General features: G+C 48.5%; 3 protein-coding genes across 10 annotated transcripts; 2 read left to right on the top strand and 1 right to left on the bottom strand.

Moving 5' to 3' along the window:
- The first annotated feature begins 897 nt into the window (after positions 1-897).
- On the top strand, positions 898-6,358 carry mtif2 (mitochondrial translational initiation factor 2). Of its 8 annotated transcripts, none has more exons than XM_080462814.1 (13): positions 898-1,029; positions 1,270-1,400; positions 1,480-1,600; positions 1,797-1,968; positions 2,156-2,316; positions 2,471-2,647; positions 3,194-3,333; positions 3,420-3,544; positions 3,617-3,821; positions 3,905-4,157; positions 4,508-4,648; positions 4,733-5,038; positions 5,795-6,358. In XM_080462814.1, exons 2-13 carry the CDS (start codon positions 1,272-1,274, stop codon positions 5,962-5,964), a joined length of 2,100 nt encoding a protein of 699 aa, XP_080318940.1. In that variant the 5' UTR covers positions 898-1,029; positions 1,270-1,271; the 3' UTR covers positions 5,965-6,358. The 8 variants fall into 8 exon arrangements, with proteins under 8 accessions (XP_080318940.1, XP_080318942.1, XP_080318941.1 ...); XM_080462816.1 differs by having other exon boundaries at positions 1,254-1,400; XM_080462815.1 differs by having other exon boundaries at positions 905-1,029; positions 1,238-1,400.
- sde2 (SDE2 telomere maintenance homolog (S. pombe)) lies at positions 6,020-8,605 on the bottom strand. The gene is made up of 8 exons (XM_080462832.1): positions 8,481-8,605; positions 7,664-7,781; positions 7,479-7,590; positions 7,091-7,260; positions 6,899-7,019; positions 6,615-6,758; positions 6,419-6,521; positions 6,020-6,326 (listed from the first exon to the last, which is right to left on the bottom strand). Exons 1-8 carry the CDS (start codon positions 8,583-8,585, stop codon positions 6,099-6,101), a joined length of 1,101 nt encoding a protein of 366 aa, XP_080318958.1. The 5' UTR covers positions 8,586-8,605; the 3' UTR covers positions 6,020-6,098.
- A 4,904-nt stretch (positions 8,606-13,509) lies between these two features.
- On the top strand, positions 13,510-14,030 carry mrps28 (mitochondrial ribosomal protein S28). Its single transcript, XM_080462833.1, has one exon. The coding sequence runs from the start codon at positions 13,515-13,517 to the stop codon at positions 14,019-14,021; it is 507 nt and encodes a 168-aa protein (XP_080318959.1). The 5' UTR covers positions 13,510-13,514; the 3' UTR covers positions 14,022-14,030.
- The last annotated feature ends 185 nt before the right edge of the window (positions 14,031-14,215 follow it).

Below are 14,215 nucleotides of genomic sequence, written 5' to 3'. Positions count from 1 at the left end.
CATAGAGTTCCATGAAATTTTAAGCTTGAAGGTACGACAAGGTGATAAATGAAAGTCTTTCGGGTCAGAGTGATGAGGAAAAAGTTCTGAAATGTGTCTGAAAGGTCTTAATAATTTATACAGAAATATCCATCTTAACAAAAACTATTTAAATATGAGACCATTCTTAAACTTTTTTGCATGAGTGTTTGATGACATTGAGAAGGACGTGAGGCAGACAATATTAAAATATGAGGCCTTATTGATATAACTATGGTGCAATGACTCCCGACCCATGAAAGACACCCTGAGTCCACTGCAGAGCTCCTTCAGCAAACGACTCCTTCACCCCAAATGTGTGAATATAACCAGCACTGCTTCCAGTAACACGCACTCACGCACACATAAGCATGGACAATTTACACACTGAACTTTTGTAAGAATGTAAATAATGTCAGTCAATATTTATTAAAATGTTATTACTGTTATTGTTTTTACATGATATTTATTGTTCATATTATTTAATTCTTCTAGGGATGAAAAACATTCTCATTTTGCAGCTCTTATTGATTCTTATTGATGTTTTTAAGTGTTTTATAACGTCGCTTTTATTTTATATTGTTGCTTTTAGCACTTTATGAATGTAAAGTGCTATTCAAATTCCAAATAAAATGCATTATTGGTATTTTGTATATATTTACTGTAGACTGGGTGTTTAAGTTTCCCTATTGTGTTACAGATAAAGGAATATAATATATTATAATCAGACATGACTTTTTTACTGAATATATTTATTCACATGTGGAGCTATACTGATTTATTGATCAGCAGCTCCTAAAACACACAGGATTAAGTTGTGTAATAAGTGCTGCTAGGCGGAGGAGCTTCCCCTCCGCTCAGGCAGGGGGCGCTGTGCGTACTCTCTACGGGTCGTGTGGCTGCTGTCATGGCGGCTCCCTGTGCTCGGCGAACCTACTGATGATCGACAAGGTGCTGACGCGATGGATGTCTGAGGAGTTTCTCCCGGGAAACAGGAACGTGTGACTTCAGGTAGAAAAGCTTGTCCGTGATGAGCGCGCGCTCCGTTCCACGTTCACCCGCTCATTTCTCGTGTTTTTCATGGACTCTGCAGAGGTGCTGTCAGTACGGGCGTCATGGGCAGTTTGTGTCCTCCGTAAATCCGGCCACAGTCCCGGAGATCCGGTTCTGATCCTGTTTACAGAGACCGCGTTGTCTCAACGTATCATTTTGACCTCAGAGCTGACCGGAAGTAGGTGGCTTCACCTGCAGGTATGAACGTGATGTCATCAGTAATGCAGGGGGCGTGGAGACTTGTCCTGACCCCGTCGCTCTTCTCTGTGGCCCGGAGCCCCGCCCCCCGGCTCACCTGTCGGCAGGTGCGACCCTACTCGTCCAAAAAGGTGAGAGAGAATTTAGAAGCAGGAAGTGTTTTTCCTCCCAGAACAAACAAGTGTATTCAGACTGGAGGTGTTTCTGCAGGTCAAAGGTCACAAGAAGGATCACGCCAAGACGGGGAAACAAAAAATAGTCAAACAGGAAGTGGAGATCAGGCAGAGGATGACGGTGGCGGCGCTTGCGGACGCCATGAACAAAGATTTTGGTGAGAAGCCAGTCTGTGATGTGACAAACTTTTCTTTTCTTTTTTTTGACGTTTTGTGTGTGTGTGTGTGTGTGTGTGTGTGTGTGTGTGTGTGTGTGTGTGTGTGTGTGTGTGTGTGTGTGTGTGTGTGTGTGTGTGTGTGTGTGTGTGTGTGTGTGTGTGTGTGTGTGTGTGTGTGTGTGTGTGTGTGTGTCAGATCACGTGTTGGAGGCTCTGCTGAACACCACCATCGACGTGGACGCTCTGGAGCCGCACAGCGTTCTGGAGGAGAAGTGGATCAAAGAGGTCGTCACTCGGTCGGGGATGAAGTTCACGTGGGCCAAACTGAGCGAGATCCGAGAGAAACCTAACAGGGACGTCCAGCGCAGGTGAGGTCACGCTGAGGTCACAGGCCGATGAGGTCACAGACCGAACACCAATCACGGCTCCGGACACCAGGGGTGTATCATCTCCCATCCAATGAGACGAGACTAGAAACCAACCAATCACAGCACAGTGACGAGCCGGTCAGAATCCGAGAAGGCCTCTCTGACCTTTGACCTGTGACCCTGCCAGACCGCCGGCGGACCCAGCGCTCCTGGTGAGCCGACCTCCAGTGGTCACCATCATGGGCCACGTGGACCACGGCAAGACCACGCTGCTGGACAGCCTGAGGAAGAGCCAGATCGTAGCGACGGAGGCCGGCGGCATCACGCAGCACATCGGAGCCTTCCTGGGTGAGATTCGTCGTAAAGTCATAAGTATTGTAAGATCACGGTGACCTGCTCCGATATTACTGTTATAATCCGAAAATAATACTTCTGTAAAAATGTTTGCCGAAGCCTCGTCCAGATGTTTCTGTAGCTTCACTCAGTTTTCTTCCTCTACCAGTCCAGCTTCCCACCGGCGAGAAGATCACCTTCCTGGACACGCCCGGCCACGCTGCCTTCTCCTCCATGAGAGCCCGCGGAGCCAATTCCACCGACATCGTCATCCTGGTGGTGGCGGCCGACGACGGCGTCATGAACCAGACGGTGGAGTCCATCCAGCACGCCAAGAGAGCCGCAGGTACGAAACCCAAACAGCTTCAGCCTCCGACTGCAAACATGGTGGAAAGTTTCTGTTCCGTTTCTCATGTTTCTACTGGTGACGTGTCGATGAGGCCTCGTGGAACGTCGTGGCACGTCACCCAAACTGTATCGATACTGTGTCACTCGATACTGACACCTGCTGGATCTGAAACATCATTGCAGGCAACCTACTTGAGCGACTCAACTGATATCCTGTTTCAATGATGTAGTATATAAATTTTATTTAAGTTATAGTGATTTATATTGTATTTTATATATTTATCTAAGATCAAAATATCTTTTCTATACTAAAAAAACATGCAGTCATAAAATAGTTTGAACATTTGTCCTAACGTGAAAATCAAAGGGAAACAATATGATGTTGCTTATGTACTTGTCTTTGGGACACGGAGGAGTTTTTTTTTAAATACATCAATCTAATTGTTTCCATCGCCAGCTGCTTGCTTCCACCTCGAGATGATTGTTTTATTTGGCGCTTTATAAATGAAATATAATTGAATCGTGTGTCCGTACTGTATTCCAGTGCCGATAATCGTGGCGGTGAACAAGTGCGATAAACCTCAGGCCGACCCTCAGAGGGTCAAGCAGGAGCTGCTGGCTCACGACATCGTCTGTGAGGAGTTGGGAGGCGACATCCAGGCCATCCACGTCTCGGCGCTGAAGGTCAGTGAAGGTTCTCTCATTCAAAACTGATGACATCACTGTCTGATGACATCACCGTTGTCTGATGACGTCACTGCGGTTGTCAGGGCGATAATCTGCTCGCTCTGGCGGAGGCCACCATTGCGTTGGCGGAGGTTTTGGAGCTGAAGGCGGAGCCGAGCGGCCCGATGGAGGGACTCGTCATCGAGAGCCGGACGGACAAAGGCAAAGGGTGAGTCAACATGGCGGCAGACCGCCGGAGACGCCCCTCGCCGATCCCCGAGTGACGTCACTGTCTCCTCAGCCCTGTGACCACTGCCATCGTCCAGCGGGGGGCGCTGAAGCGTGGCTGCGTGCTTGTGGCGGGGAAGGTTTGGGCCAAAGTTCGTTTCCTGTTCGATGAAAACGGGAAGGAGGTGAAGGAGGTGGGGCCAAGCGCCGCCGTGCAGGTGGTGGGCTGGAAGGAGCTGCCGGCCGCCGGGGAGACCATCATTGAAGTGGAATCAGAGGTAAGAAACCTTTGTTTATAGTTGTGTGATTGTGATGGCTGCCCGATCCTTCCAAAATAAAAGTCTTTGTGTTGCTCCTGCAGCAGCGAGCTCGAGAGGTCGTGTCCTGGAGGCAGGAGCAGGAGGACCAGCAGAAGCTGCAGGAGGACCAGAGCGCCATCCAGGTGAAGCAGCAGCACCACCTGGATGAGTACCGCCGCGAGCGGGCGGAGCTCACCCACCTGAGCTGGAGGAAGAGGAAGGCGGCGCTTTACCGCGCCAACAAGACGCAGTTCTCCTGCCGGCCCAGCGAGAAGCAGCAGAGCGACGAGACCAACCTGCCGCTCGTCATCAAAGGTACCGCGTTCAGCCAGAACCCCGAGAAAACAAACTACACCCTGGCAACAACCCCAAAACGTGAAAATGGCACCTTGATAACATCAGGAACACAAACACCCTGATCACACCTTGTGATGTCACATTGTTTAATAACTCCTTCTTTTTCCCAGAATAAATGCCTTCATTCGGAAAATTCAATATGCATCATAAACATTTTAAAGTTTCTTTCATAATTATATGTCGTTTGAAGTCAAAAACTATTTTCTCACTAGCAGTGGAAACACTACATAACAAGTTTCCAAGAGTTTCTTCTCTGTTTCTCATAAAAATTAGAAAAGTGATCAGTCTGCGTGACCTTTGACCCTCAGGGGACGTGGACGGCTCCGTGGAGACACTCATCAACATCCTGGACAGTTACGACGCGCAGCAGCAGTGTGACCTGCAGCTCGTCCACTTTGGCGTCGGAGACATCTCCGAGAACGACGTCAACATGGCCGCCACCTTCGGAGGTTAGACGCCGCTAGCAGGTCAGAGGTGACTGGTCGCAACCAGTGTCCCTCCTCCTGACCCGTGCCGTGTTCTCAAACTCTCAGGATCCATCTACGGCTTCAACGTGAAGGCGAGCGGGGTGATCCAGCAGCTGGCGGCGCGGCACGGCGTCCCACTGCACCTCCACAACGTCATCTACAAACTGATTGACCAGCTGAAGGACGACATCAACGCCAAGCTGCCGCCGATCGTCCGCCACAACGTGGTGGGTGAGGCGGGCGTGCTCGCCGTCTTCGACGTGTCCGTGGGTAAGAAGAAGGTTCCCGTCGCCGGCTGCCGCGTCCACAAAGGTCAGCTGGACCGGAAGTCCCGCTTCAAGCTGACGCGCGGCCAGGAGGTGCTGTGGGAGGGTGAGTGTCACCTGGACTGTGTGTGTGTGTGTGTGTGTGCGTGCATGCGTGCGTGTGCGCGGTGACTCAACATTAGGATGCTCAGTTTAAGTTACTTGTAGGAACCAGTTTTAGTTGTTGGTGTTAGTCTCTCGTACGTTGTCGGTACCTTTGTGAAGGAAATCCGTCATTACGCTCATGCAAACACTAAATTTCGCGGAACATCCCAGGTTGGTTGACATCTCTGAGGTCACGGAGACTCCGGAAGATCCCGTTTGTGCACTTGATCAAGATGAGCAACTGGAAAACTGATGAACCATCACTTTCACAACATTTGAGTCTATTCTCGTGGCTTGAAGACTCAGAAATCTGGATTTTATTTGGGCTGAAACAGTCAAAGTGCCATTTTCTTTCCCAGAAACCTTTGCGGCAGTTAGCGAAACATAAATAATGGCTACAAATTCTGGTTTGTTTGGAAACAAACTCTGCAGGTTTGAAATTTGTGAAAATGAGTGTTGATGGTCTTGCTTTCATGTATTGGTATATTCTCTGTGCAGAGGTTAATCTTAAAGATTGTTTCTGGTAGAGTGACTTTAAAGATCTAAGTTGTCGTTACAAGAGTCTTCATCTGAGAACATCACCTCAGAAATTTTACTCAGTTTGGAGTCAGTCTGTAGAAATGAAGTGTGTGTCCCCACAAGTCACAGAACCCAGTGTTCTTCTCCTGAATCTTCCTCCGATGGTCGATTGTTTACATGTTGTTTCAATGTTGTTTAGGGTCGCTGGTGGCGCTGAAGCACCACAAAGATGAGGTGCAGACGGTGCGTTCGGGGATGGAGTGCGGGCTGTCCCTGGACAGCGAGGTGGAGTTCAGCGTCGGCGACGTCATTGTGTGTTTCGAAGAGCAGGAAATACCACAGGTCACTGCCTGGGACCCCGGATTCTGACGTCCCATCATGCATTGCAGTGGAATGAGCACAGAGAGAGACGGGACATTTGTTTCAGACATTTATTTAAAAAGAAGAAAAAAAAAATCACGAGGTGCTGTGCTCTGATTGGACAAAAGCAGAAGGGGTGGAGCTCACTTCCCGTGGCTCTTGGTGGGCTTGGCGAGCAGCGCCGGGTCGATCTGATCTGGACTTAGCCCTCTGACAGCGAAGAGCCTTGCGGCACGCTCCGACAGTGTGCCGCCACACTTCAAACCATGAGACACGAGCGCCTCTTTCAGGGCGTCCATACCCAGAGCCTCCAGCTGCTCCACAGATGTCGCTGATGATGGCGAGGCTGGGCGCTGTGACACATTATCTATCTGTAACATATGATTAAAACCAGTCTGATCACAACAACTAGACTCCTGATTTTATGATAATGAGCTGAAAACAAGACTTTTCACTGGAGGACCTTCTGACTCGGACTCCCAGGACGCGGGTCCTCTGAGGGTTTGGTCTGTGCGGGTCCGGGGGTCTGGTCTGTGCTGCTCTCAGGGGGTTCGGTGGGGGAGGGGCTGCAAGCAGGGAGTTTCAAACAAACATTTTTTTTTAATTAAATTTTTTTTTTTAAATCTAGATTATTTCCTGGTTCAGCTTCTGAAGTCTACCTGCTGCTAGATTCTGGCTCCTCTCTTGGGGTCGTCATGGAAACAACACCTTTACAGCTGGATGTGGATGACTCCTCTTCTTCCTCCTCCTCCTCCTCCTCATCATCTTCCTCCTCAGAGGTCAGCATTTCGCCCATGCCCGTCCTGTAACCGTGACAACAAGTCTGAAACAAGTACCTGAGGGGCCGCCACTCCACGAGATCACGTTGTCATGGTAACCGCTGAGTTGCTGCTTCCAATTCTTCTTCTGAAGTTTAAAGAAGTGAATAAAAGAAGAAACTGACCAGAAACATGCTGCCATTTTCTTCTTCTTCTGTGGTGGCTGCTCGCTCTGCTTGCCGCTCGGTCTCTTGGTGGCAGTTACATCACTGACCTTCACCTGCGTGCTGGAGGAAGCCTGCAGACCTGAGGGAGGCACAGCGGAGGTCAGCAGCCTGTCACATGACGCTGGGAGCAGTGGCGGCAGGCGGCGGCACCTTTAAGCACGGACTCTTCGAGGCGCTCCGACAGGTCGTGGCACTGCTGCTGGTACTTCGGGTCGGCGAACATGTGTTTGGGCTCTGACAGTTTCCTCTGCAGACGCTCGGCACGCCGCTGCTCCTTCTCTGCTTCGCGCTCCGCTTGCTTCTTCAACCAGTCCGCCATCCTGCACGCCATGGAGTTAGTCACCAGTGCGACATGAAAGAAATTATTACAACAAGGTGCGCAAACATAAAGGCCCAAGTCGCATCACTACAAGGACCAGTCAGGTGAAAAGATCCTTTCAAATCGTTTAAAGTTCTGAACATTAAACGTTAGCAAGTGTGTGTGTCAGATATTGACGCGATGATGAAGGCTCTAACAAAGATGAGCACTGAGCCTTACTCCTTCTCGTGGTTGACGTCTCGGAGCCTTCGCCCGCTCAGGTCCCTGCACGCTTCGCGGTTGGTGGTCTTCTCGATCTGAGCGCCCAGAGCTCGCAGCATCGACCCGAACCCTGAAACACACCATCAGATGGTCAGCCGGGCCACGAGGAGGTCAAAGGGCCACTCATCCACTTCAGCACTGACCTCCTTTTCCTCCACGGAGGCGGGGCTCGAGGCGATACACACAGCCATCCTGCAGCAGCTCGTCTGAGTCCGACCGACGGCCATCACACACCACATAGAAGTCCTGACTGCACACTCCCTGTACACACACACACACACACACAAAACAAGTGGATTCCAGAACAACTTAAAGGTTTACAGCCGAGCGTGTGCATATAGTCAATGATTGTTGCCCACATCAGTGGAACATTGGATTTGCGTTTAACTGTATTTGCCACATATTTCATTTCATTATATTTATTTTTGGTATTAATGTATCTGGTGACTTGTATATAGTCTGCAACTCTGAAAACGTCTCCCAGGCAGTGGGTTAGGCGGGTTACAGTTAGGTTAAGCTTTACTCCCTTCCGTGCTGAATTGATAACCAAACGGCAAGACAGGTTCAGGCTCTTTATTGGCAGCTCCAGTCCAACAACAAGGCTCGCCGCTCTTCACTCACCACTCTGTCCGTCCCTTAATTGGGCTGCACCCACAACACTCAGGTAGGAACCAATGTTTTGTAACGTAGAGCAGCGCAAGAAGTATACACAAAACAAAAACATCTGATCAAACCAATCAATTAACATATACAAGTCAACACAGTAATACCAAAATACATATAATAAAATTAAATATGGCAAATACAGTTAAAAGCAAATCCAATGTTACATCAGCAACCTGGTTCAAACTGTTTGTGTTTGTTAGCCTCTGTTAGCTCGCTGGCGAGCTAACAGTTCCACTCGGAGTTAAACTGTTACGAATCTCCGCAGCATTCGACGTTCGGGTGTTGAGAGCTCACCTGGTGCTGGACGAACCGCTCTAGAAGGTGTCGAACCGCCGAACCGTCCGGAAACAGAATGACTTGAGAGAAGCGGAGACTCTGTGCGTTCACGGACACCTCCATGTTGGTTTCAGAGTCACACTGCGCATGCGCCGAGGCTCTTTCCGATCAGCGAAGTGGATGACGTCACGGGGTTGAGGAAAGACGCCAGGAGGCGATAACGTTGTCCATCAGCGAACTGGTCGCAGCTGTTATGAGCTGGACTTTGTTTACAATAGAGAGGAAGAGCCTATTGAGTACTGTGTTCCACAGCCTACTGAGTACGGTGTCCCACAGTCTACTTAGTACTGTGTCCCACAGCCTACTGAGCACTGTGTCCCAGAGCAAACAGAGTACTGTGTCCCACAGCCTACTGAGTTTTGTGTCCCACAGCCTACTGAGCACTGTGTCCCAGAGCAAACAGAGTACTGTGTCCCACAGCCGACTGAGTACTGTGTCCCACAGCCTACTGAGTACTCTGTCCCAGAGCTTACTGAGTACTCCATCCCACAGGCTCCACAGTCCAATGCTCTACAGGTAAGTGCCATTTAGAATTTGAATAATTACCTGGAAATTCCACTTTTTTCGAGTATGTTAGGTCAAGGCAGAATTCAGACCAGTAATATAAATGCTTAAATGAACATTTCATCCTCCCTTAAATAAATGATGGGGTAGTTCCGAACCCCTGCTGCAACAGTGCCATCTGCTATAGCACTATCTTTTACAGTAGGTTCCATATGTACATTTGGTTTACCTCTACTCATTCTACAGAATCCAGAATTAGCTCCTTTGATTTAGCAGAACAAAATAAATTTAATTCATCTGGTGCACTTCTGACAATAAGTATGGAAATGTGGCAGAGTCCAAAAATACCAATACTGGGATTGTGTCTATGAAGTAAAGTACCATGTTTTTGTGAAAGAAATTGAAGCCAAAATCTGCTGTGCTAATTATAACTTTTTTAAAAATGAAACAAAAGAAGCCCAAACTAGACCTTTCCTTGATTTTGAAGAAGAGCAATGTGACTTCTTCCCTTTGTCTTTCTGTGGATGTTAACCGTGTCTTTCCTCTATCTTTTTGTGCCATCTTGTATTAATTTCTTGATATATAGTATTTACCTGCCTTTTCTCCGACCTTTTTCTACATTGTACTCAGCTTTTCCACCTGTTCCCTCCTGTCTTCTCCTCCATTCCTGTCCTCTCTTTCTGACCACACCTCATTGGGCTCCTTGTTTCTGCTTAGTTCTGCTTTTTGGGCTTGTTTATTTGTTGGTGTGTGTGTTTGCCTACATCTGTGCCTCTCTTTCTGGTTTTCTGTGCAGCATCAGGAGGCAGAGCAGTGTCAGGAGGCCGAGAAACATTGGCAGCATCAGGAGGACGAGAAACGTTGGGAGGCCAAGGTTCATCAGGATTCCGAGAAGCGTCATGAGGATGAGGAACATCGGAAGGCCGAGGACTATCAGCAGACCGAGCTCCATCCGGAGGCAGATCTACCTCGGCTGGCGGAGTGGCGTCAGCAGGTGGAAAAGCCTCGGGAGGCCGAACGGCAAAAACTGGTCGAGCGTTGTTGGCGGACCATGTGGCTTCGGGAGGTCAAGGAGCGTCAAGAGGTTGAGCAGCGTCAGAAGGACGAGCGGCGTCAGAAGGTCGAGTCACATAAGTGTCAGCAGGTGGAGAGGCCGAGGAAGGCAGAGCACCATCAGCATGCCGAGCGATCCCAGGAGGGCAAGCGCAATCTGAAGGTCAAGCAGCGTCAGGAGTTAGAGTGGCCTCAGAAGGACGAGCGGCGTCAGAATGGCGAGAAGCGTCAGAAAGTTCAGTTCAGGTGAGCGCACCGAAAGTAGGTCAACGAGTCACGTGACTCAACGCGATGACGTAATGCTCTGTTTTGATTTTACCGTGCGGGATATAATCACCAATGCATTGGGTTTTTGTGTGCACACACTTTGGCCATCGATGGTGTAGCGCTACACATACCTCTCGCTGGGCGCCTTTTATTCATAAATCCAAGCGATCGTCTACGCAGCTCCGTGATCCAACAGCTCCCGGCCCTAGCCCCGTCGTTAGCAACCACACGGCTAACTACGGTGCGATCTGTCATCCCGGGCTGCTCGTCCACACATCAGCTCCCACGATCGTTCCACGACGTCTCCCCAAGGTAGGTCTTGCTTCTGGCTCTTCAATCGGGCAGGTTTTTGACAGTATTCCAGCCAGCCTAATACTGGGCTGGTGAGCTGTTGCCTCGGTAGGTGGGTCTGACGCGCTAGGCGGCTATTGTTTACCTTTTTGCTTTGTGTGCAACAATTGAGTCCAACGATCCGGTAAGATATAAACAATCTCTTTATTTCAGTGCAAGTTATATTACCTCCAAGTTCAATTCACCAGAGCACAAAACACAAGCATATTCCGATAAACTCCGCCAGAGCGTTCAAAAACCTGTGTGCCCTTCCGGGGTCAACACCTGTCTCCTCCTTCATTGCCCCAGTCTATATGCGCATGACGTCAGTGACACGCCCACACAGGTCGAACATTTGTACACAATCCAATATATCACATTTGGCTCCTACAGAGGCCCTTCAGGAAGCAACGTACCGCCAGATCCACAAGAACCTCAATGCTGGAGGATCCCCGACCAATGTGTGGTTCCTCAAGGGTGCCACTGATGCTGACGTGGCAACATGTCTCCAACGGTGTGCACGATGAAGCCACGAAGATTCAACAGGGACAGGAGAGGCTGACCTGTGATCTGAACCAGGCCGTTGGAGGACACTAGGCCTGCCTGTGGGTGGAGAGAGGGACCCCGGTGTACATCAGTGGGATCACCTCTTCCTGGTCCCAATATAGTGGCCTCTTTCAGCAAGGTTACAACAGGATGGATGACTACGCCAACAAGTTTGTGGAGGAGGAACGGGTCCACATCTGGTACCTCATTACCACTGACAGTCAGAGTGCCATCGGGGATCTGAAGTTCTCCGACAACCCAGACCAGAATTACATCAATGTCGACGTGGATCTGAACATGGGGACCGGAAGAGACCAGCTGTTCCTGTGCTACAGGATGGATGTGAATAACCCCATCAAAGGCATCTGGATGCTCACTGACCAAGCGGTCAGTGCCTATCAGAATACCGGTGCCGTCGTCCAAAAGATGTACAAAGCCAGCAGCTCCTCTGGAAGTTACACCTTCCACATGTGCTTCTACCGCTGAGCTGCGGTAGTGACCGAGCTGAGCCTGCTCACTGAGAATCATGCAGCCCGTCCTAAATATCACTTTAACCACTTCATTCAATGAGGGTTTCTTCTTGAGGGCAAAAATGTTCGAACTACAATTTAAACCCACGAATCAAAATGTTGCTCACATGATGAAATGATTCTTCATCACTTTCTGCTTCAATAATATTCTCCTTTGCATCTGAAATATGACTTATTCTCATTATTTCTTCATTTTGATGAAACATTGAAAGACATGGTGGGAATCTATACAACACACACTAAAATACCACAAACAAATGTGGCGTTTGCAAAGGTATGCGCACTACCGAGTGTCCGTTCTAGTTATAAATGCTATCATTGCTATTTCGTCTTCACAGCTTGAGAGTTGGTGCAGTTCTTTAAAGTGATTACGTTTAAAGATAAAAGTGATTTGAAAAATATGACTTTAGGTTTTTAGGCGGAAATCGGGCATCCTTGGCGTATTCCACGTTAAATATTAAATGTCTGAGTTGTTCCATGAGACTTGAAATCTCAAGGTAGTGGGTTCATGTCCCACGCCGGGCGTCACCTTCCTGTGGGCTCACCACCTGTAGGAAAGGTTCTTAATTGGTGCAATGTGATCTGGGTGACAGTACTTACACTGCAGGAGATAAGCGGGAGGAAATGGATGGATGGATGGATGGATGGATGGATGGATGGACGGACGGATGGATGGAGTTGTTCCATGGGCTAATTTTATAGGGCTGTTTTAAAAAGCATATCATGTACGAATAGAATTTTTGAAAGGCTCGCCAAACTGAAATAGATCTAAAGTTCAAATCAGAAATTCATGTTCAACTGAATCAAAGGCTTTTTAGAAATCTAAAAATAAAATGAAGCTGTCTTCTGAAATAAGATCGGAATAGTCTAATATGTCAAGAATTAGACTTATATTGTCAAAAATATACCAGCCAGACTTTAAAACCATTTTGATATTCTTCAATTGCATCATTCAGTACTTTTGTTTTTATTAAGTTGCGAGACAGAGAGCTATAATTTTGTAATCATTATTAAGTGTGGTTATTGGATGCCAATTATCTAACATGAAAGAATCTTTTTGAGGTTTTGGAATTAACGTGATTAATCCTTGAAATAGTGTATGAGGAAGCTGTTCTTTTTCAACACTTTCTCAATATACTTGAAATAAAAAGGGCCCAAGATGAGGAGAAAACATTCTGTAAAATTCAGAGCTTAGCCAATCCGTGCCAGGAGATTTATTTAACTTGAGCTTTTTAATAGCTTGAGAAATTATTTTATTATATTCATTAATAGTTTTAACATTATCTAAATTTTTGAGAAAATCACTCATGTAAGAGAGTGAGATATTGGATTTATATAAGTTTTTGTAATAACTTTCACAAAATTTGGATATGTCTTTGGATCATTTACAATAGCACCATTAATAGATAGTTTATTTATGCTATTTTTAGATTGTCTTTGTTCTTCTAATTAAAAATAAATAACTGGAATTTTGCTCACCCTCTTCTAACCATTTTGACTTTGATGGTATGAATGCTCCTTTAGTTTTATCCAGGTACATTTGATCTAGTTTCATTTGAAGTGCTAATAATTCTGCTTGTTGTAAGTCAGATATATTTTCTGGCAGAATCGAGGATAAGAATATATGTTTAGTAATTAAGTTATTTTCTTTTTTCCTTTCTTTCTTAGTTTTTGCTCCAGATAGATAGATAGATAGATAACAGGGTGACGTCATTCCCTACAGGAAGTGAAATGCCGTCTACTTCCGGTTCAGTGGGACAATATGGCGGCCTTGTGCAGGGTCGTCCCCAGACGTCTGTCCGGGCTCCGGTTCTCCTCCCGCGGCTTCTGCTCGGACTCCACCGCGGACAAACCTCGCTCCGGATTCGCTGCCGCCTTCGAGCAGCAGTCGGAGCTCCAGCGGGGGGCGGAGAGGTCCGCGGCTGGCCCGGGGGCCGCCAGCCCCGGTCAGGAGGAGAGCTTCGCCTCGCTGCTCCGCCGGTCCCCGTACATCCAGATGGGCCCGGCCCAGGACAAGGTGGTGGTCGGTCGGATCTTCCACGTGGTTCAGGACGACCTGTACGTGGACTTCGGGGGGAAGTTTCACTGCGTCTGTCGGCGGCCAACGACCGGAGGAGAGAAGCTCCAGCGGGGCAGCAGGGTCCGTCTGCGGCTGCTGAACCTGGAGCTCACCGCCCGCTTTCTGGGAGCCCAGACCGACACCACGCTGCTGGAGGCTGAGGCCGTGCTGCTCGGCCCGCTGGACGGCAGCGAGGCTCCGAGCCAGTGAAGGCGGAGGGTCAGACACCCCCTGAGAGGCTCCCGGTGCGGGCTGCACCCTCTGTGAGGAGTCTGCATGTTCTCTCTCTCTCCTTGTGTGACTGTGATGACAGCTCACCTGTCCAGGTACACCTGCCTGCATTCACCGTGAGCCGGACCGACTGCAGCACCGGGAACCGGATAACGGTGGATGGGACAATCAAA

The sequence above is a fragment of the Lipophrys pholis genome (assembly GCF_963383615.2).
Source record: "Lipophrys pholis genome assembly, chromosome: 5".
NCBI classification, from domain to species: Eukaryota; Metazoa; Chordata; class Actinopteri; order Blenniiformes; family Blenniidae; genus Lipophrys; species Lipophrys pholis.
The sequence above is the reverse complement of the archived record's forward strand: the minus strand, read 5'-3'. Positions and strand labels throughout refer to the sequence as shown.

Bases quoted from the DNA above. Each gene is read 5' to 3' on its own strand.
- sde2 (XM_080462832.1), bottom strand. From the start codon at position 8,585: ATGGAGGTGTCCGTGAACGCACAGAGTCTCCGCTTCTCTCAAGTCATT. The intron at 6,522-6,614 runs GTAGACTTCAGA...CCCTGCTTGCAG, and splicing joins GAGCCAGAATCTAGCAGCAG to CCCCTCCCCCACCGAACCCC. The intron at 6,327-6,418 runs GTCCTCCAGTGA...CATATGTTACAG, and splicing joins CTGGGAGTCCGAGTCAGAAG to ATAGATAATGTGTCACAGCG.
- mtif2 (XM_080462814.1), top strand. From the start codon at position 1,272: ATGAACGTGATGTCATCAGTAATGCAGGGGGCGTGGAGACTTGTCCTG. The intron at 1,401-1,479 runs GTGAGAGAGAAT...GTGTTTCTGCAG, and splicing joins GACCCTACTCGTCCAAAAAG to GTCAAAGGTCACAAGAAGGA. The intron at 4,158-4,507 runs GTACCGCGTTCA...TTTGACCCTCAG, and splicing joins CCTGCCGCTCGTCATCAAAG to GGGACGTGGACGGCTCCGTG.
- mrps28 (XM_080462833.1), top strand. From the start codon at position 13,515: ATGGCGGCCTTGTGCAGGGTCGTCCCCAGACGTCTGTCCGGGCTCCGG.